Source organism: Prinia subflava, chromosome 2 (genome assembly GCF_021018805.1).
Source record: "Prinia subflava isolate CZ2003 ecotype Zambia chromosome 2, Cam_Psub_1.2, whole genome shotgun sequence".
Taxonomy (NCBI): Eukaryota; Metazoa; Chordata; class Aves; order Passeriformes; family Cisticolidae; genus Prinia; species Prinia subflava.
The window spans coordinates 96,343,817-96,366,676 of record NC_086248.1 but is presented as its reverse complement, the minus strand read 5'-3'; the positions used below and the strand labels follow the sequence as shown (position 1 = coordinate 96,366,676).

At 38.7% G+C, this 22,860-nt stretch overlaps 1 protein-coding gene across 5 annotated transcripts in view; it reads right to left on the bottom strand.

The window, feature by feature from the left end:
• Nucleotides 1–2,659: 2,659 nt before the first annotated feature.
• Nucleotides 2,660–22,860, bottom strand: part of DISP1 (dispatched RND transporter family member 1) — an 85,960-nt gene continuing 65,759 nt past the window's right edge. For all 5 annotated transcript variants that reach the window (XM_063391092.1, XM_063391094.1, XM_063391095.1 and 2 more), the window contains exons 3-8: nucleotides 18,333–18,362; nucleotides 14,715–14,838; nucleotides 13,547–13,674; nucleotides 13,016–13,113; nucleotides 10,835–10,932; nucleotides 2,660–6,315 (exon numbers count right to left, since the gene is read on the bottom strand). In XM_063391092.1, the coding sequence (XP_063247162.1) occupies nucleotides 2,671–6,315; nucleotides 10,835–10,932; nucleotides 13,016–13,113; nucleotides 13,547–13,674; nucleotides 14,715–14,838; nucleotides 18,333–18,362 (4,123 nt within the window). In that variant the 3' untranslated portion in view covers nucleotides 2,660–2,670. The remainder of the gene's footprint in view (nucleotides 6,316–10,834; nucleotides 10,933–13,015; nucleotides 13,114–13,546; nucleotides 13,675–14,714; nucleotides 14,839–18,332; nucleotides 18,363–22,860) is intronic.

The following is a 22,860-nucleotide window of genomic DNA, read 5'->3' as shown; positions in this document are numbered from 1 at the left end:
AGCCTACAGGAGAGGCACCTTACTGAGCCAATCTGTGCAGTGTGCACACATCCACAACCCCCTGCAACCCCAAAGCAAGGGAGGACCTCAGTGACAGAAAACTGGTTAATGGAAATTCCAGTATTTTAAGCTCCTCAGCTTCCCTTGGGACTTGGTCATCACTGGCAAGCCTTTGAGAGATGTCTCAGCAGGATGCAATGGTTCTTGTTAAAATTTCCTACACTAGAACAGAATTCCACCTGTCCTCGCTTGCTCCCAGTAGCCTGTAAAAAATTAATTATCAGCATTTATTTATTTCTCTCCTGGATTTTCTGGGGATAGAGTAATGCATAGCCTTCATCAGCCTTCATCTGTCACTGGAACCAATTTCTCTTCTCTTCCACTCTCCAGGAGTTGCTCTGGCTTGGATTTTAGAGTCTGCACCTGAATTGACACAGATGCAGCACACACACAAACAGTGCTACATCCATATGTATCAAACTTATCTAAGTCAGTGACTGCTCCTTGTCCAGCTAACTGATTTGGAAAAGATAAAGCAGTTTGCAGGGAGGAAATGGCAAAGTCACAAAAGGCAGATCCAGCAGTGATCCTGCTCACCAGCTGAGCACATTAGTTCATTTTAATCTTTCCTAAGAGCACATTACATCCCAGCTCCTTATCTGCCCCATTTTTCTCACTGTATCAGCCTTTCAGAACATATAAATCATTATGGAAGCATAATAATCATGTCTGTCTCTTACATCACCATTACAAAACCAGTTATTAATACAAGCAATCAAAGGTGGTTTCCTCAGCCAGAATGCAGGATGGAAAACTGGCTTAGGGAAAAATCTAATTTTGAGCTCATCAGCTGACAAAGTTCTCTGTTCTGTGGATGCACTGGCTGGGGACCTCCCCCAAGGCCCATGTCTCAGAGCCGTGAATGACAGCCCATGAGACAGGCACTGTGGTAAGCATTACATGCCACTTTGACAGTGTCTGACAAACCACCCTCAGGCAGGTGTGGTGGGCAGGAACAAAGCTGGACAACAGCAACAGTCCAGTTGATTTTGTATTCCCTTAAATTTCTTTGGTTGCTAGCACTGCAAGTGTTAGCTTATAGTTAATGGCATCTGTAGTGCACAGAAAAGCCTTGAATTGCTCTCATTGCAAACTAAAGAATCAGGCTCTAAATTGAGTGACAAGTTCCAAGGTAAGTAAAACTGAGTTTTATTTTATAACTAAGAAAGAATGATGCTCTTCTTAAACCATGTAAAACTAATTTAGGTTTTCCTGGCTATTTCAACCTCTTCCAGTCACTGGGACATATAAGCACGAACATCACAACTCCCAGCCAAACCAAAGTGGTTTGTAGCATGATGTGAACCTTCTGCATGCCTTCAACATGAACACTGGGACTTAGCCAGGAATTAGCCAGGCTTTTCCTCCAGTGATTCATTACACACCGAGTACCTGATATCACATCAGCCCATGAAATCTATCTTCTTTCTCATAAATCAACATCAGCATCACTAAGAGATGAAATGAAGAGATTTGTCACTAAGGTATAGAAATTATGACACGCTACACAATTCCAGATCTCAAATCCACTCTCCCTGACTGTATTCCCATGATTACCCTCAGCTATCATGTGACTAAACCTTGTACTTGCAGATACAACATCTGAAATCCAATGTTGTGGCTACATGGTTTAGTTCAGTATTTGTATAATTCATCTTGGAACTTCTCCAGATAGGAACACTCAGAACACAATACTTTAATTTATGTTTCTGAGCCTTTCGAGTTGACTTAATCTGATACTGTTGGCAGTAAGTCGAGAACCTGTGCATTAACTATGCCTTTCTCCATGGAAGATTAACTCTGTGGGAAAAAGTTCAGTATTGCAAGGCACTTCATGCCCAATTTTACAACTCCTGATTTTACACACATCTGTCAGCTGCACAAACTGTATTTTTGTTGTCATCACTGAGAGGTCAATAATGTTCCTTGACTATTGTTTCCACCTGTATTCTCTGGTATATAATGGTAAAGTCTATACTGTAACCCCAGAAAGGCAGTTTAAAATGTTTTACTGCACTATACACACAGAAATGCAACACAGGCAGTGCCAATGCTGTAGACCTCCAGGAGCTTTTCTTTAGATTTTGTTAGGATGAATAGTTAAAAATATTCCCCAAACAGGCTACCCTGCAGAGCTGGTCTGTCAAACAATCCTGAAAGAACACAGTTACAGCTCTGCTGCTGTTTCAAGGTGTGCAGAAGCCTGCCAAAGCAGCGGTAGAATAAAGGTAAATGAGGTACTCAGGAAATGTGGCAATCTCAGTCTGCCCCAAATGTTATCACTCTCACAAGCCCTGGCTTCAGGGAGAGTTTCTTTGTAATACTTTATTTCTTGAGATGGTTTGTATGGAGAAATCAAACACTAATGCCCTGGAACAAAACCTAAATGAAGCATAATCCACCTTATGAGTTATAGCAAAAAACATTCTGGACAACATCAGGTTTTACTACATGTAATGGCTTTATGAAATGTATAAATGTTATTGTTCTATAAAATACATTTTTCATTCCAAAAGGCAAATTATAATTCATATGTATTCAGGACTTTCCTTTCTAGTGCTTTAAGTTACTTTTAAAAGAAAGACGCTGGATTGCCAAATTAAAGGTTTATTATAGCGTTTTTATTAACAAACTTTCATTGGAAAGTTCTGGGCGCATTAACATAGGAGGCACATTGGCTTCGATGTTTGGCATTTGACAGTCAACAGAATTGCACTTCACTGCGATTGCCTTGCCACAACAGTGTGAACTTTCATGGCAACCCTCGGAGCGAGCCTCTCTCCCTGACCGGGTCAGCAGGTGTTTTTTATTATTTTGGTCAGCCTTCAAGACTCGGTCATTCTGCAAAGAGCACTGATCTATCTTGCTCTCAGCTTTCTTTTTCTGCTTTGACAGAGAGGCTTTCTTGCTTTCCACCCCATTCGCTTCCGTACCACCCTTTTCATCACACTTGTCTGTCTGCTGACAGAATCCCTTTTGGTTATTTGAGACGCTGTTCTCACATTCAGAGCAACGCACTATTAGAGGTGCTGCGTTTCGGCAGAGGAACTGTGAGGAGCTCATCACCTTTGGAACAGTTCTTACATTTTCCTCTGGGTTTTGATGAGCATAGGTATCTGTCCTGTTTATTCTCTGATGTGCCTGGAACTGTTGCACGGACTGGAGGAAAAAATTTTTAGGCAGAGAGTTTTGTGTCATCGTTCTTTTGAGCCTTCCCTGAAGGCAGCTGCAGTGGAGGACGTGCTGGACTGGATGCACGTAACCCTCAGCAGCTTGCTGTAAAGCATTTATAGGAGCTACAGAGCTTTGGATCTGCACGGTCCCCGGGGAAGGAGAACACTGGTAACAAAAGGTGTCACTTAACTGCTGACAGGAGTGCGGGCTCCACTTCACTGCCACCTGCTTATACGCATCAGGACAGCTACACTGCCTGTTCTGAGAGAAGATCGGGCATATGGCGTGTTGGTCAATGGACGCCTGCAGCACACCTGAACCAGCAACGTTTTTGATGCCTTTACTCACTTCACTATTATAGGCTGGATGCACAGGCACACACGAGTTTTGGGACCTGCTGTTGAAGAGCTCTGAGCAGATATGAGTTTCTTCATATGTCACTTTCTCCGCAGGGTTACAGATTCCGGTTTGTGATGCCAGAGGCTCAAGCTCATAGTGCTCATGCTCCATTTCTGGTTTTTGACTTCTGGAGTCCAGCTGATACTTGCTAACAGGATGTGAATTGTTTTGACTTCTGCCCCCTTGGGCTCCTGAAAAGGCCTGAGAGAAGGCATTACACCGCAGTTTTTTTGGTAGTGGGATCTGGCCACAAGTGCCCTGGGGCCCAAGGCATCGGCACATGCACTGGAAGAAGAACGTTGCGAAAGCCCAACTAATGCACATTATAAGCATCATGAAAGTGCCAAGCTGAGTGTATGCCAACACTGTCGAGGGCATCATCATTGCCCCAGCTACAAATGTAGTCAAGGCAGCCATTGCAATAGCAGAACCCATACGGCTTAGAGAAAAAATGACCTTCCCCTCTCGGTCAGGGTCAGGGGCTAGGCGATAAGCCACTCCATAGTGAACAGCAAAGTCCACGGACAAGCCAACAGCCACCGAGATTGTGACAGATTCCAACACGTTCAGCTCCCACCCAAGAAGAACCAGGGAACCTACAGTGACAAAAATAGTTCCAGCTATTGAAACTATTGCATAAAGGCTTATGATTATGTTCCAAGTTGTAAGAAGCATCACGCTAAATGCAACGGCAACTGAAAGGCCCATGGCAATCAGAGTACCGTCAGAAAGACTGTCCTGAAGATCATAAAATTCAAGGTTACTCACAAACCAACCGTTGCTAAGACCTTCAGGAGCAGAACTAAGCTCACTTGAAATCCATGAGTCCACCTCTTTGTAGAATTGATGCATCTTCTCATAAGCCAGTGTGAAGAGGTAGGTGCTTTGGAACTCCAACACCACTGCCCTGATGGTGTCATTAAGGTCAAAGCGAGGCCCTGGGGTTTTGCTATCTAAATGATACCCTGTGCTTCTTTCTAGCTCCATTATAGCTCTCTTAATACATAATTCAAAAACTTCTTGTTTGTACGGAAAGCTCCAGTGGCTGCAGCAGGGGTAAAGAGATGGCTCATCACAGTCTTGATTTTCCATCCACTGCTTAAATGTTTCAATGAAGCAGCTTGTGAAGTCTTGCTCTTCTGTCTGATAAAAAAAGGTTTGATTTCTTAACTTCTGACAGAAACGCAAAATCCAAACCTGTGAAGCTGGGCTAGCGATATTAAAACTGCTATCTAGCTGAAGCTCTCCCTTGCTTTTAGGGTTTAAAGGGTCACCATTATCCTCAGGTGTGACACCCCAGATTACTGTGATCGGCATATGGAGCTCTTCTCCGTGGTGGACACGTTCAAACATAAAAAGTTTCTTGTATTCTGCATCGTATCGTTCAAATGGGTGAGAAGACCTAAACACCTGAAACTCAGAGAGCTCCAACGATGGCAGTTTCATCTTTGGATTTACACACACGATATATGCTCCACCAATTGTTAAGGCAAGGAACCAGAAAAGCCAAATATACCGAAATTTGATAACAATGCATGGCAAAACTTTCTCAAAAAATATCCTGGATGCTTCTGAGACTGCAAAAATAATCTTGTGGAACATTTGGCACAACACTGTCCAGCAGTTTTTGTTGTTGTATACTCTCTGCTGAGGTTTCTTAAAGCAACTGAAAATATTGAGAAGATAACGTTCATGTAATACAACTACAGCAGGCAGCCATGTAACCATCAAAACATAATTCACCAGAATGGCAGTGCCAGCATAAACACCAAAACACCTGATTGCTGTGATATTGCTGACATAATTAGCATAGAAGGCAGCAGCGGTTGTAAAACTCGTGACAAACATGGAAAGAGCAGCGTGTTGCAATGTGATGCTCACTGTCTCAGAGGTTCCAGCATGAGGTTTATCAAACTTTGTGTAGTTCCAAACATCACATAAGACAAAAGCATCATCTGCTCCAATCCCAACAAGGATAATCAATGCCGTGAGATTCATGAAGGGAAAGAACTCAAAATTAAATACTACCCGATAGAGAAAATAAGAAATAATCAAGGAACTAATTATTGCAAACATAGTCATCAGCGTGATAAACATGGACTTGGTGTACACACACATAACTAACAGAACGATTACAATGGCTATGGCAGGATACACAGTATCCATCAACAGGTAATCTTGGAACAACCTATGTTTTATTCCGAACTCAATCCCTGTGACGGTTGTTACGCCATCAGAGGCGTTCCAGTTCTCAAAGTTATCTAGGTAAATACTCATCATGCTTTCCCCTTTCTCGGTCGGAGAGAAGAGCATGCTGTATTTTAAAGCTGGTAAGACATAGTCAGCTGTCTTTGGGCTTAGGAAATCCTTGTCCACTAGGTAGTGAAGGATCTGGTAAACAGCATTGTACTTGGTACATTTGCGAGGCACGTTTGTACACTTGAGTTGGTCCTTCCTTTTGGCATTCATGTCCCAGCAGTCCGGCCCCAGGGTCCCGTTGTAGTAGTATTTGGCACAAGTGCGAAGCAGCTTTAGGGTGTGAGAGACATCCCGTTCGACGATTTTCTGACACGATGACCTGTTGTTCAGAATAGCAATATAGTTGCCCAGTGTCCAGCTGGGACAGCATGAAGCAGCAGTGGCCCTCTGGCAGAGATCACCAAACTGGGAATGGGATCTGATCTGTATGAAGACAGACAGAGAGAAAAAGTCAATCTAGAGTAACAGTCTGAAACATTCAGTAACAAAAAAAAAAACCAACCCAAGAAACTACTTTAAATTATGAAAACTCAGTTTACAGTCCTTTGGTGCTAACATTTTAAATTCTTATTTCCACGTGCACTGCTTTCGATCAGTGTCTTCTTACATGCAGCAGACTAAACCAGCCAGTATACAGACTTGTCACAGTGGCACAGAATTGGCAGAAGTGTTGGGAGTATTATTTGAAGATCCACTGAGGTGTTTTGTTTCCTTCCAGACTGAGGACTGTTAACTCTCTTCTATTATCTCATGCTATACTCCTGAGAATAAACAATCAGCCATACATCATTCTGCTTAGAATCCTATCCTGAAGTTCCTAGGAGAGGCAAGGACTTACCATCCTGAAAGGAAGGATGTGACAGCTTTACCATAACTTCCATCACCTGATCTCTCTTCTACAACCCTGATTTTATGAGTCTCTTTTAGCTCTTGTACAGCTGGCAGGCACTGTCCCCAAGCAGCTCTGCCTGCCACCCAGGCACTGCACGTCCCTAAGTCATGAAGGATTTCCAAAGCACAAGCACAGGAGAATTCCACTGTCAAGAAGCACCCCAAAATAACAGGTCATGCCTCTGAATGCTACACCCATGGTGCACAGCACATTCTGGTTAAAGATTCTCCTGAACTAAATGAGTCTCAGTCCCTTAGGGGAATATTTTTCTTTTGCTTCTAGAATACTCCAGATTTAGCTGAAGACAGTGAGAGCACGACTTAGCTAAATGACCACAAGATACTTCTAGGCAAGCTGAAAGTAACTATAAACCAGAAGAGAAACTCTTAAGTAACAAGGTTAGATCAGGGAAATTTTCTCAAGCTGAGAAAACTCAGTATTTGGAGAGCATGAGGAATAAAAGTCTCAAAAACCAGAACTTCTGTTATATGTGAAGAAGCAGAATGAGTCCCTCAAATAGTTAAGATATATGTACAAGTTCTGTTTTGATCAAGTTACACAGAGTAAACACATATTAATACAGTCACAGGAATAAAGCCATGTGCTTCACATTTTATAGGAGTGCACCCTGAAGCAGTTGTCCATGTATGCTTCAAATTTAGCTGATCTGAAAGAAACCACTTACCCTCTTTTTTCTTTTTTTTCCTTCAGCAGAATTGCAGAGGATTATTATTAGCAATCCTTCATAATGCAGACCAAAAAATACACTCGGGGATTCTCTCAGCAGTTATAAAAGCTTTAATATGGACCAAATTTTGTCAACCGGTTTCTGAACAATAACAAACTGGCACTCCAAAAAAACAGGATAATTCACATTTGATTGTTTCCAGATAAAAACACTCACACATGCAAACTCAGGAAAAACTGAACAACCTACTAAATAAAAGGAAGCACTGGAATAGCATATCTGTGTTTTTCATGGCACATCTCCAGGTTAGTCCTATGAGGACAGAATAGGCAAACTGGGAGGAAAGGATTGTATTGTCTTCTCTATGTATTCAGGTTCAAGATGGGACAATGAGGTTTATGTACTGTTCTTCTACACTTGCTGCAGGCCATAAACATTCACTGGCAAAGTAACTGCTGCCAAAGATAAAGTAACATGAGCTGGCAGCTGGAAATTAGAAAGTAAAATACAAAACTTAGCTCCCGATAGCTCATTAAAATACTACGTAAAATGTTAATAGATTGCAGCCCTGGGCTTTGTTGGTGATCCAAAGGAACTGGGAAGGTCATTCTGGTGTTTCCAGACCAAGTCTGCCACTGGCACCACTTTAATTTATTTTGGAACAAGTAAGGAAACAAAACTGTGCAACCTGCACGCATCTGTGGGCAGATGTGCCCAAATGGCTCTCTGCAGTGACAGAGAATCACAAATCCACTGCCCTGGAAGCAGCCTGAAGACATAATACACAATCATTAAAGTTTATAAAATAACTGTTTACAGTTTATAGGGAAAACATTCTGCAATTAACAGGTAAAAAAAAACCCCAAAACTCTTCTTATCAAGTTGTAAAAAAATGTGAACACCTCCTATAACTATTTTGTATATAAAGTTTCCATGAAGATTATAGGACTAGCACATGCTGAACAGCTGCAGGGTAGAGCCCCTAAGTGTCAGTAAAACCCATAGTTAAAGTAGTTACAAGCAGATGGGGGTACAATTAATACATAGAGGATATGCTGTTAGTTCCATACTAAAGCAAATACGAGTTGGTGCAGATATCTGCTTATCATCAAAAAAATATATAAATTGGAGGGTTTGCATTTTCAGCAAGCAGTGCCTGATTTTCCAGTCTTTGAATACAGAAAGTTTTAACTCTTAATTCAACAGGATTGTGACCCTAAACAAGCATGATCTCAAACCCAAAAATAACTACAGCCAGGAAAGAGTCTGTAAGACCAGAAGGTCACCAAACTCACTGATTTTCTGTTATGGCTGCAGTGCAAGTCAGCATCCTCTCCCTCCCTGGGGTCTGGCTGCTAGCAGAACTTAGCATTCAGAAGTGGCACATAGCACAGCACTTTGTGAGTTCTAAGAAGTGTTAAAAGTACTTAAAAACTGCTAAAAATGTTAAAATAATTAAAAATGTTATTTGTAAGTAACAAGCATTTAAAAAAGAAATGATAAAAAAACTTCACCCCTTTCTGAGCCCTGAGTATCTAATTTTATAATAAACTTACATTAACAGACAAGCAATAATAGCAAAGCCTAACCATATTCATTTCTTTCTATACTAACTATCTAAAAATCAATGGTGCTATCATGATGCACTGTTGTTGTGCTCAGCTGAGGTGTTAAATTACTTTAATCCTAAATAATTTACAAATAAAGATCTACAAAACATTATTTACAACTATATTCTTTATAAATATCTACACAACTGTGGGTAGTAGATAATGCAGCAAACATTTCATTTTCTGAAGTGCTCTTATTTCAAAGGAAGAGCTGGTTTTATGGGGCTTGTTTGTTGTAGTAAAGTAGTTTCATCCTTCCCTCAGAAAGTACAGCAGTATTTGATATAACACATTTTTATCAAGGTGAGCAGATGGGAAGGAACAAAAGAAAAAATTCTCAGGAGTAATGCAATCACTATAGAGATATTCTTCAGAGGTAATTAAATGTCTTCAGTTAAACAGAATGATGTTTTTTAATTCAGACTGCATTGCTTTGCAATGATCTACACTACCCAGGGTTTACTGTTTATCAGCTGCCTGTGTGACCAAATTTCTACAGTTAAATGTACAGATTAGCATCTCCTCCCTCAGTCTCAATTTTTACCCTTGTTAAAGGTTATTCTCCCCTGGATCTCCTGATTGAACTGGTGATATGATGACTCTAGCTCAGCTCATTCAAAACTGATTGGGATGCTTTAGATCCTGCTCACCTGGCTGATTCTGATTGCAAGAGATAAGGGATAAAACCACACGAGGCATCCTGTCAGTGCAATCATCTCTGATGGGGAAATAAGGAACATTCCAACAGTGTGTGAGGACAAAAGCCACTTCCACCAAGGGAGGCCAACCAGGACAAAATGCCTGTCAGCAGACTGCCAAGGAAGATTCATTATACAGTGTTCCACTACAGCTCAACATTTTAATCCAGCAAACGATGGCTGTTGTAGAGAAAACAGTTTGGGAATTTGCTATATTAATACAGTTATCTAACAGGCAATGAACAATCTAATAATGAAAATATTTCTCATTCAATAAATGAGAAATATGAATTAAGTTGTCTATGATTATTTCTGGTTTTGGAGAAGAGCAAAATGGAAATAATTTGTTCAGTATTAACACATGAAAAACATATTGCTCCATTTTCATGCAAACTCATCAGTGTGTGAACCAAAAGTTCATGGCTACTCAGAGGTTCAAAGGAGTTCATTCCAGCAAGTGACAAGCTTATATTTAATAGATAAAGTAAAGTTTAAAGAGAAAATTAGTATTACTCTTCAAGTATCATTATCCACATCTAATTAACTGGGCTGTGTTTCCAGCTATTTTACCTAAGTTCCTTTGCTGTCCATTTGCCAACCTATTCTAAACTAACAAAAAAAAAAAAAATTAATTTGAGCGATCCACTGGGTGTCAGAGAAAACTGCATATACTATGAGATTATAGCTCGTTTACCTGGAGGTGAAAATGCAAGAAAAATAATTTATTTTCTGGAACCCAAGGACAAAACTCCATGGAATAATATGCTATGAGGAAACACACAGTAAAAGTTAAGATAGTCCTTTCCTGAAGCAACCCTCTTCTGCCCCATTCTGGATGCTATTAGTAAAAAACTCAAAGAAATTGCCCAATACATAACCTGATCTACAAACTGAAAGTTGTTTTTTAGCTGCATGTACATGGTGGCTGAATATCTGACAGGAGCTGAAGCTCATAAAGTCCTGTCATACACTACTGGATGGCAGTGGGCAGCAAAACAAAGCTTCAAATGCATGCTCTGTGTCTGCAAGCAAAACAAATGCCATGTTGACTTACCCTCAAGTTGTCTACATTGCACATTGACTTAATTGCATTCAAATTCCATAAATTCTCTCCTTCTGTTGATGTAAACACCACTCGTGAATAGCGATCACCTGAAATTACAGAAGGGGCTTTTCACTGATTGTTTGGGTGGGGCTGGTATCAAAGGCTGAGGCAAAATCCCACCACTCAAATGACACACATGAAATCTTTGTCCAGTCATGGGAATTCACCTCCTTTTCAAGATGAACTGTTTATCTGTAACACTCCACATGAAAGTTTCCATTTCCTTAAAGTGCTTATAGTAAACATGGCATCTTCAATACTACATACCACTCAGAAGCTCTACGGACTTCTATTCAAGCAAACTATCTTCTGAAATATGACAAACAAAAAAAAATCAAAAGATCTAATCAGCAAACTATGAAATTCTTGGCACAGCATAATGGCAGTACACTGATAATAGTAATCAAAGGCTGATTTAGTAAGTCATTTGGGAATATAAATAATAATTATAAAGCTGTTTCTACAAAAATGTTTTTGCCTTAGAAGCAAATGATTGCAGTGGAAATTGTTGTGATATCCTTGAGGCCATTTTCAAGAATTCCACAGTTCAGACACATGGAGCTTAAATTACAAATTAAATCACATTTATCAGAAGACAGATTTAGGAAAGGAAATAATTACTAGTGGCAGTGAGATCTGTCTGCAGAGCTCAGAAGGGAAACAAACACAAATATATAGTACTGCCTAACACAGTATGGTACTTCGAGTTAAGAAACATTATCACATTAATTAAAATATGCCAAAAACCCAAAAGGCTGAGTTTTTCCCACTGCTGTGAAGCTGCAGAATTTTTGCCTTCCACAAGGCTGCAATGAAAAGACTCAGGGGCAGTGCCTCATGATCTCCAACCATGCTTTAGGATCGAGGGAACTGAAATCTAGAGATCCTGGTGCAAACAAAGAAAGATACCAGGAATGACAAAAGTGGGTCAAGAGGAAATTAACTGTTTTCTTTACATAATGGACTGGCAAGTTTTCCCATAGAAATGCAATTCCTTCATGACTGTCACAACTGAGACTATGCAGAAACCGCAGAGGAAAGAAGGAGACTGAGACTGTGCAGAAGAGTGGTCTGGATAAGAGGATTCTTAATTCTGCTTTGAGTTAATGCTCAGCAGAGTACCAAGCACATTTCCTCTCCCTTACTCATGACATGCTCAGTCTAATTTGGTTCTGTTCACAGGAGCACAGAAATGATGGCCTTGCTCCCATCCTCTCTCTCAGATGTAAGACCTTACTGTAACTGAAAAAAAATAATAAAAATCCATTCTTCACCCCGGTTTTCCCTGGTCATTGCTCTCTTAGACCAAGTAATCTAAACAAATAATTTCACAATTGTGTTTTTGTGCTCTGTTATCAGTCCTCACATGTGGAAGTGGCCACAAAAGAGCTCAGGTCCTTCTATGAATAGAGGCAAGATCTACATCTCTCTGCCAGAACAGGACTTATCAAAGTTCTGCAGTGTGCCTTGTAAAAAGTCAAAAGACTTTGTCTTTTTTGTTCTCTAGTTTGACTTAGCTTCATAAGCCTACAGTGCTTTAAGGTGGGGACATTTTATTTTTATTTCTGTTTCTTTGGGGGGGATGTTTTCTTTGTTGGTTTTTTTTTGTGTGTATTTCTTTTTCTGTAAACAAACCCCTACATTCTGTACAAAATATAACTGGTGGATGCCTTTAGGGCATATACAGGAAAAGTATTTTGATTTAGGTTTTTTAGAATTAAGTTAATGATATGTACAAAACAGAACTTCTTCCCAAGTGTGAATTAAGGACTACATCTCTAGCCACACACAAACCACTGATTTTACAATCAGTTCACTACTACCATGCACTAATAAAATTTCCAACAGGAAATGGAAACAGTTAAAGGAAGCACTTCAAAAATACTGTTTATTCTGAGGAAGAGCCAATAGAATACAATCAATAAGACAAATCTTTAAATAATTTTGAAAGTGACTTTTCATTTCAGACCAATTTTATCAAGATTTCTGCATGGAGAAAGAAGGTCTTTATTATGTGTATGCATTAAGTCAAAAATATCTTCCTAATATGGCATACAATATACAGAAGAGCTCAGAAAACTCTGAACTGTCAGAAGGATTTAGCTTTCCTTGTATAATTTCTCCACTTACTTGGAATATCACAGAAAAAGGTATCCTTGTGGAAGTTCCAGTCTGCTTGCCTCTTCTCTCTTTCATAGTGATCATCTGACCATCTGTCATCTTGATGACTAAACCAGAAAAAAGAGTTTGACTTTACCTTAGTAAAGAAATTATTAAAAGAAGCTCCATCCAAACAATCACACAGCTTAACAGATCCTACACATGAGAAAACATATCTTTACCAATGTGACTTTGGTATACAAAAACCAAAACAGTAGTTCATTTTTTTCTTTAAATTAAGAGACTTCAGATGAAAAGACACTGAGTCCACTACCGAAAATATCCATAGAGAAAAGTAAAATCATACATTTTTTAAAAAGCTTGCAAGGGGAAATATCTAGCCTGATTTGAAAGGCCTTAAGAACTGTAGAATATTAGATTCCGTATTTATTGAAATCAGTGGCAGGAGGTATTAACTTCCGAGGTTACTGGTGAAAGCACGATGTAGATAGATACAAAACCATCAATAAAACAAAGTGCATTTTTACAATAAAGCCTTACCTTTTGGCTTGCTCATCTGCATATTTGAAAGGATAGTTTGCAAGTGTTGCTTTGTACCCTGTGTTTTTCACCATGTTGTTCCATGTGACCAATCTCTGTCCTATGGCCGTCCCTCGGGGTTCAAAACCCTAAAAGGAGAGAAGCACAAAATTCCATTAATGCTTTTCATTCTTCAGCTCAAACAGGGAGCGGAAACATGATCAAAGTGATGGATCATTTTCATTATGGAGCATAATTACTCCAGGCATCTACTTTAGAAGTAAAATGCTTCATGACAAGTCAGACGAAATAATGACCCGATGTAGAGAGTGACGAGGGACTAAGAATTCTTGCACATCCTACTGCTCTCCCTGAGAAGAGATGGTGATTTAGTCCATCAAACGTTCAACACTTGGTTTTCAGAGGAAGAGCATTCTATAAAGTCTTCTTTTGTATCTCAGTTATCACTCTTTACTGATTAAGTATGATTAAAAACTGTCAAGTATTTCTTCTCTGTTTCTCCAAGAATAAGGCAAATATTGAAATAATTTTGAAAGTGACCTTGAAACAATTTTAACAACTTGTGTGTTTTCAAGAATATCCATTACATATGGATAGGTACAGATACACATGCTATACTATAAATATCAATAACTTCCAGGAACAGTTTATTTTTATTTGAGGGTAATAATTAAATGCCATATCGTCAATAAAAAATTCTGAAAGCTATTCATGCTTAAGATAATTCACAAAAAGTAAAAAATATGTGCAATATTTAATAGAATCTGATAAAAATTACTTTTAACCTTTTAATATGGCTATTGCTTCATCCCCAGAAGGCCCTTGGAATCCCCTCTCCTTTAACAGATCCCGGCCTCCATTCTTTGAAACCTGATTTAGAACGTGTGGTCTGTGCTGTCCATCTAAAACTGGGATGAATTTACGTTATTCAATCTGAAGCAGTTCTGTTGAAGGACACGTGACCTTAGCAAAATGCAGAGGGAATAGAAACTAGTGGGTAACATTCTCTGATGGCAACTGTAGCTTCATATTGTCATTTGCTGCTCCAATGCCAAGATTTAATACTGTATCAATTGCTGTACTTGCATTTGCTGTTTAGTGATTCCAGTGGAAAAAACCAGCAAGCAGAAAGTACTTGTTTGACAGTACAAGACTGATATTGACTTACCAGCAGCGGGTCAGAGAAATCTGGAAGATCTGGCACTAATATTCCCACGAGTGCACACACCACTATGAGCACAGTGCACATGCCCAGGACCACCACGGGCCAGTCGGCGATGAGCGCGGCGTAGCTACGGGAGAGGAGCAAGGAGAGGTGCTACAGCAATGAAAGCTGCACATAAAACGAATCCATTCTTCTCTAAAGAGCTTTTCACATCAGACTATTCCCTTTCCCCAGGATTCTGACAAAAATGCAAGCTTATCCATTATTGCGAACCACCAGAAGAAGATGCTTTGTCAAAAATTTAATGAGAGAAAACATCATTACTTAGGTTTTTTTTAACTTAGGCATTTAAAAAAAAAATCCAAGAAGGAAAAAGATCTGTTTTAAAGTAGAACCCAAAGAAAACATTTCTTCCAATTTTAAAATAGTAATTAAAAAAATATTCAAGCCCTACATACTCATGATCCATGGAACTTGTTGTTCAAAGATGCAAGGGGTTGGCAACATGATACATAAACTAACCAACGCTAACTGTCCAGTCTTACAGCATAACATCCATCCTTGGATTTTAACATCTAGCTCATTCTAAATTTTATGAGTAGAAGAATTGTTATATGCAAACCTAATTTTCTTTTTTTTTTGTGAAATATTTTTATTTTGTTAATTAAGTGAAATCAAGAAATCTTCATTTCTAAATGATTTTTCTTACAATAAAGACTTGAATTCATAGAGTTTACATTTCAAAAGCAACACTGTCTAATATTGGGAGTAAAGAGAGTATAGGTAGTCCCATAAAAGCAATAGAAAAGTAATTACAGGCTATGAATCCCTCTATATGAATGGTCTCTGTACACATTAAATATTGATCAAGAAATCTCCACTCTTATTTCCTCCTCAACTTACAAGCAGCATAACATGAAAATTTATAGCAGAGAGCTCCTTTACTTATTTCTACTGTCTTAAAAGACTATAGCTCTTTTTCAGTTTCAAGAGCAACTTGCTAATTAATCACAATACAATTATCAGCTTGACTGAAATTTTTTATCCTGCTGCTAAGAAGGGAGGGATTGTCCATCTCCCCACTCCAGCAGCGGGTTCCCAGTGTTCTGACTGCAAAATCAATGGCATAAGCAAGCTTATTCTTGATTTTCCATAGCATGTGGAAATAGGCACCTCTAGGGGTCTAAGCAGAGCTTTGAGGAGCAAGGAAATCCAAAGCATGGGTGTTTCTCCATTTCTCATTAAGTAAACATGGAATAATTCTGACATGCTCACATAAGAGGTTAATTAGCAAAAGCCTGAAAAGCGATCTGAAGTCAAAGTTTTCATTAAAGTCAATCACAAAGGGGCAGCTTGCCAAATGAGGAATTGTACAAACTAGAAGTGAAGGGAAGTAAATGACCTAATAGAATTTTCCTATTTATAGGACTAAATGTTTTTCTAAACACCGAGCTAGACTGACTAGCCATTACAGACATTTGCTCTGAAGTCATAAAAGTTATACCCAAATGATTTATTTTCCTATTCATTACTAGTGCCCAATTTACCATGTTGACATGTTGTCTCTACAGTTCCATTCCCAGCTGGGCACTCTTAAATTGGGTAAATTCTTTCAGCTGTAAAAGAAACTCTGTCCTAAGTGTTTAATGTGATAATAAGCCACATACAGAAAACAGTGAAGTGCTTCTTTACACCTGCAAATTTCTCTTCTTTCTTTTACCACACACTGAAATTCAGATAAGCAAAGATGACGTGGGCTGAAAAAGGATTGACCACTCTATTTTTATTTTTACCTGCCTGAGTATTATTTAGTGCTGCTGAGGGCTCAAGGTCCAACCAAGTTGCCTAAAACCAACCTCAACCCCAACCCACAGTACCTGGCTAAAAGACATGGCAATTTTTTCCTTTTTTTACCCATTAAAAAGCTGTAACACAAGTTTAGTTACATTTTTTTTCCTCTGTGAGGAGGAAGCCATCACCCTGACAGATTGGGCATAAACAACCACTTGCCTGAAAATGCCTGAGTCCAAGGGGAAAATGCTTAAATCAATTCCTCAGTGAAGGAATCACATTCAGAAAGTATATCTTTAGTGCTACGCCCATCCTTTAGTACTTTTCTAAATTAGATGGCACTTTTGGACGCCTAATTAAAACTATTTTTTGGTTATGCAATGACCTAGACATATGGCTGCACTTATACCTTGGGTTTTTTTCATCCAAACTATTCCAGCAATGAATGATGAACTTGCATAAGTTTTACACTGAGTGAAATACCACTTTTTATGCCATTTTGCCCTGTTTTCAGTCTGTTAGAATGGTACTAATTTTAGCTAGTATACACCATTAAAATGCATATAGCTGTCATTAATTTATATTCTCCTAATGTTTTTCGCACATCCAAAAATGTTTGGTTTTAGTTGCTTTTTAAATTCACACTTTAAATAATTCAAAATGCTAAAGAGATAAAATAATTCAATCTATATTTAGCACCACTAAAAGCACAACTGTTAATTGAGCAATTTGTCCAAAGGTGATCCAAGACTTCAGCTGTTTTCTTCAAAAGGAGAAGGTCAAAAAGAAAATGTTTAGGTTCTTTTCCTATTTTAAGCATAACATGTGCGTAGTGACAAGCTTTTCAATCCAGCTCCTATATAGAGATGTCCTCAGGTTCAACTACTCCTCAGACTCATATAGAGACAGAAATGTACCATATATACTTTTTGTATTGTAAAAAGTTCACTATGAGCAATAGCTATTTGTGTGACCCAAATCATATCAACACACAGATTCCTGTAACTCAAAACAGACACTTAACAAAGAGGCCTGCTCTTTACTGAAAGCAAATCCTAAAGATGGATTGTGTTTTTAAGGTATTTTCACTTGAGATGGTTTCTTGTTGCCATTCTGATGCACTGTTTTAGATAGAATGCTCTGTTTATTTTCTCTGTCCCTGCCATGCTACAGAGCCTGTACAATCCAAACCCAGTGTTCTAGACTGCATGAAGTTTTAGGAAGAATTAAAAACTACTATGATGAAATTTTCTGAACTTGTCTGTCAGGATTGTTTATCACTATTGATGATACAACCGAGCTACTTCTCAAAGCAACCCCTAATCAACACAGTACTGAGGCATCCAGGCACAGATTGTTATAAAAATGCCCTAAAATAGCTGAAAACAAGAAGCATTAAAATCTGCATAGATTTTTAAATTCTGGCCTAGTATTAATGAGGAGACTGCTTTTCTGTCTGTGAATAGAGCCTGAGTTTGGATATCCTGCATGTTCTCCCCTTTTCCTGCTCCCCCAGGATTCACAGATGTGTTATTAGGGATGTTAAAGAACTTGTCCCTGACTCCTTGTTTCAGTATTTATTTAGGGACCCACTAAGATCAATTCTTTTAAATGTTGTTTGACCCTGCTGATACTATCTGCCTCCCTGGTTTCCCATGGCAGTTGCAGAAGTTTACTACCCACTACCTAAAGAAATACTTTTAAAAATCTGATTTAAACGTTTATTATTTTCTTTGACTATTCCATATTCTTGCTTTGTATGGGGAATAACAGCTCTGCCATCACCTTTATAATTCCACAAACCTCAGCTATGACAGTACTGATCCTTACCTTTTTGGTAATTTGAATGGTCTGGCTGGCCTGAAAGAAGAGAAAAAAGAGAGTAGTTGAGAATGTATGAAATATGCATGCACACACCAATTTGTTTAATTATTCTGATACATGGGTAAGCAAATAAATTATAAAAATCAGATATTTTAGGATATGAATTATTTTGAAAGGCCCACAATCATATTCAATTGCGTCTTTGCAAACAAGTAGTTCAGAGAATAATTACAGCTACAGACAGCTGGGTTTTCAAAAGTGGAATTTTATGCAGCTGATTTTTGGGATTACTATTCCTGAGGCTTTTCCAGTTTTCAACAAGAGACCAAATAAACTAACATGATAAAAATTCAATACTATTGAATCATGACAAAGTTTGCATATGATGGAAACAGTAAACCACAACACCATGTTCTGACTGTAATTCACAAAACTTAATTGTCCTTTGTAATTCCATCACAAAAAAAATATTTTGGCCATCAATTCTGTCTTGCCAAATACATGAAGTAGAATGACATAGGATACCTCTATAAAATATTTTATGCAAGTTTTTGTTACATCTTAAAAATCTAATATAAAGTATATTATTTTGAAGAGGAGATAGCAAATCCAGGTGAAAATTATTCTTATCCAACGCTGTACAGAGGGCACTTCAATTTCTTAGCTACTGGACCAGTAAGATTTACATAAATTTCACTTTAAAAAAAATTCATGAAGAATCTACAAGTCATTTAAAGAATGTGACATAAAATCACTACAAAGTTGTGACCATACAACAACTTCTGTTAAGTTATGGATTTGTTTTACCACCAAGGACGCATTTAATATTACTTCTTTAAAAAAGTATGGAAAGCATTGAGTTAAGAAGCAGGTACTACTTAGTAACAGCACACTGAGGTTGCCAAAAGCATAGATTTGTATGCTTTTACACAGATAGTTCAAACTTCAGACTCCTCAGAGATTTTCAGAAAAACTTAAACCACTACATAGAAATCATCCACTAAATAGAAATTCAATTTGCTGTTCTTCAAAGTAGTAGGAGTTGTTTAGTACTACACAGTAGTAATATTTGCTCCTTTCAGCCACAAGGAATTTGGAGAAAAGCAGAATAACTAATCTGCAGTTGCAGAGTAACTCAAGGATTAAGGAAAGGTATAGACAAAGATTCTCTGCTGAATGCAGCCACAAAAGATTAAACTTATGAAGTGTCACCAACCTTCAGATGAGGTGCACAAATCTGACTTCCAGGGGTACTGAACATACCCAATTTTCTAACTGATGCTAAAAACTTCTGCTAGCACTACAACAGACTCACCAGCAGCCAGAATGCAGAGAAACCCAAATGAACTGAGTCCTGAAATTACTTTAAACAGTAAATTCCCCAAGGCTGAAAAGAAGTTGTGGCAGGCTTCGGGGATTGCTCATTGTCTGATCTACAGCCTCAACCACAAAACCAACTTTTCCCAACTCAGGCAGAATGGAAGATCAGAAATCACATACTGAAGTCAAAACTCAACTTGAATCTGAAATGAGCAGTAACAGGACTCTGGATGAAGAAAAGTGCTTGAACAGACAAACAGACAGTCCCTTTCATGAACCAAGGCAGAGCACATGCTGAATGTGCCTTCACCACTGTATGGAAAAGGGGCCAAAGCCACAGTGTTGGATAACAAAAATAACAATTTTTTTTAACTGCAGCATAGTCTCCTGGGTTACAGATGAGAGAGAAATACAAACAGACATATTTACTGTTAGTAAGGTGATTTGAACATGAATTTCTAGCTTTCATTTGTAAAGCTCTGAATTTCCATATATATTCAGTCCCTTGTTTTTGTCTGTGCCATAATGGGCTCTGCTGTGAGTACCAGTATCAGACAATGCTTTGGCACAAGCAGAGCCACCCAACCACAATGATTAGTACAGGCTTTGTATTTATGCTGACTTGTATAAAGGTTTCTATGACAATTCCAGTTTATATTAGTAGATAAAATTGTTTTCTTCTGCGTGGGGGCTACTTTAAGATTAAATTTGCCTAATTTGGTTTACACAAAGTGGGTAAAAATGCCAACACAATCATTCCTTATCCTCCTCCTGTCCCATGAAAACCAAACTACATTTCCCTCTGTTTCCTCCACCTGCAAAATATATTCAGTGCTGAACAAATGATGATGATTAAGTTCTTCAAAGTTAGGGAGGGTTAAAGGTCACACCTGCTATCAAACTGTTTTGTTTTGAAAAGCATGCACTGAAAAAACCTGGGTACACCCGGGTGAATTCCAGCAGTGTAACCAATCCCTTGCAGCTGTTGTGATGACTCTATTATATTGGTCAATAGGAAAAGCTATCCCTGAAAACTATGCCCAAAATTCTTTAGTTATGCTCCAAAATGTAGAAATGCATGGCAAAACCAGACCTTCCCCACTTAATTAATGCTGCTGTATCTAATTTTTGAAGTATTATACTTTCATTGAGCCAGTTTAAATAACACCATCAGCCTCCAAAAAAAGAGTGTAGACAAAAGAGTCCTCATCAGTTTTCATGAGAAAGAAATGGCGAATTCCACTCTCTTGCTGGGATAAAAGCCAAGTTGATCTGTGTATTAAATTACCTTTGTACTTGGTTCTCACAAGTCTGATGGCAAAAAGTGACAATCCCAGTTGTTTGTGACAAGACCAGCACAATCAAGTTACTGCACAAACGACAGTCACTGATTAAAATCTAATAAACACTTTGCACCAAGAAGAGAAAAGGGAAAGAGGAAGAAAAGGACAGGCTCTGTTCTAGCACTGTTTACTGCGAGTGTCAGCCCCTGCTCAACATGTGCTTTTGCTTCATCCTGTCCTTTCCTAGTGGCAAATTTCACCTGAACATCACACAATTAAGAAATACATAAAGAAAAGATAAATATATTGGTTAAACCCCCCAGATGTTTCTCAGTATGAAATATAATTTGAGTGTCCAGCACGTTTCTGTGTAACATGCTGAAAAGGAGGAATGGGGTCTTTAAAAAGGGCTGCTGTAACACCAGCAAGTTTACTCTAGGAAATAACTGAGTATCAGGAGGACTGATCAGCTTTGGACTGGACTACTACAGCTAAAGTTATTCACTTTTTCACCCTAAATAAGCACTTAACCTCAGTGTTTCTACTAGTATTTTGAACAGTGAGGTAGTAGAAAACATTTGTTCCTTTGTGCACAAACCTACTCGAATAGGGGCGGCTCACAGGTATAAGAAATATGATTGCTTTACATATTTTTCAATTTGAGAAAGACAATGACCAGTGCTTGAGCTTCCCAGAGGGGAACATGCTGTGCCACATGGCAGCATCCTGACTTTGGGTGCCCAGGGAAGCCAAAGTCTCTTTCTGATTGCAGCACTGAATGAGTTTTCTCATGGAAGTTAATAGGGTCTATCAGAGAGGGGAGTTTGGTCCTAATTTCAAGGATCACACTGGAAAACAAGCTTTTGGAAATCCTATGTATTACTAAATGTAGTTCATAGTCTTCAAGTCACCTGGACATCACATGGCCCAAAGCAGTACTTTATAACATGTTCCTCAGCACGGTATTTAATAATAACACTATGGCTGATTTACTTCATATGCAGCGTGTTCCATTAATCTAAAGCATTTCAGGGAAATAAAAACCTGAACATGTCAGAAGAGAATAAAAGTATCTAGATATTCCAAGACATTCTTTTTCAGGCTTTCTTCACAAACCTCAGTTGTGAGAAAGGTACCAACATAAGCAACCCTTTGGCCTCCCACCCCAAGGAATCAGTCATTGCTGCTTCCTTAGTGGATGCAAGAAACCCTGCAGAATGTAGCCATGGAAATTAGGAAAACAGGCTGTGTTGTGTAGCATACTTTGAAGAGTTTTCTAGCTGTTGAAAAGCATCTATAATTTCAAAAAAGTATTAAAAAAGGCAGCTGTCAATAACCTAAGAGGTTGAAAGAGATATTAATATGTTTTTAAATAGGAACTTTCCTGCTTACACCGACAGTAATGTCAGTTGGGGCTTTTTTTTTTTGAGTCAGTTAAAACGCATCAACACATTCCAAATCATATCTTTGTACTAATTTATCCACACATTACCTTCCTAAAATTCCTATTACACTTCTGGATATTGCCCTGGCTAAACATTTGATTTCTGATTTATGGACTTTCACTTAGCCGCAATTCATTTTTATTTCACCATGTGCAGATGTAGAGACTGGAACTTGGATATAGAAGGGCTTTTCCTCTTTTTTTCCTTGGAGGAACAAGAAGCCAGCTAGCTGAAATCAATGCCTACCAGCCTGACCTGGGGCAGCACAAAGGCACTGCCTACAATTGTTGTTCCCTATTTTTAGGTGTAAGGAAACAACAAACAGCACTGGGTAACTGTGAAACTGTCAGTGTGGGTGCTTCTCCTCTGCTTCATTCCTGGGAGACAGGAGCTAAGAGAAGCAGAAGCTGCTCTCCCAGCAGTGATATCCAGCACTGTCGTTTTGGTGCTTAGCTGCACAAAAATTTGAAAATAAATGTACAGCTT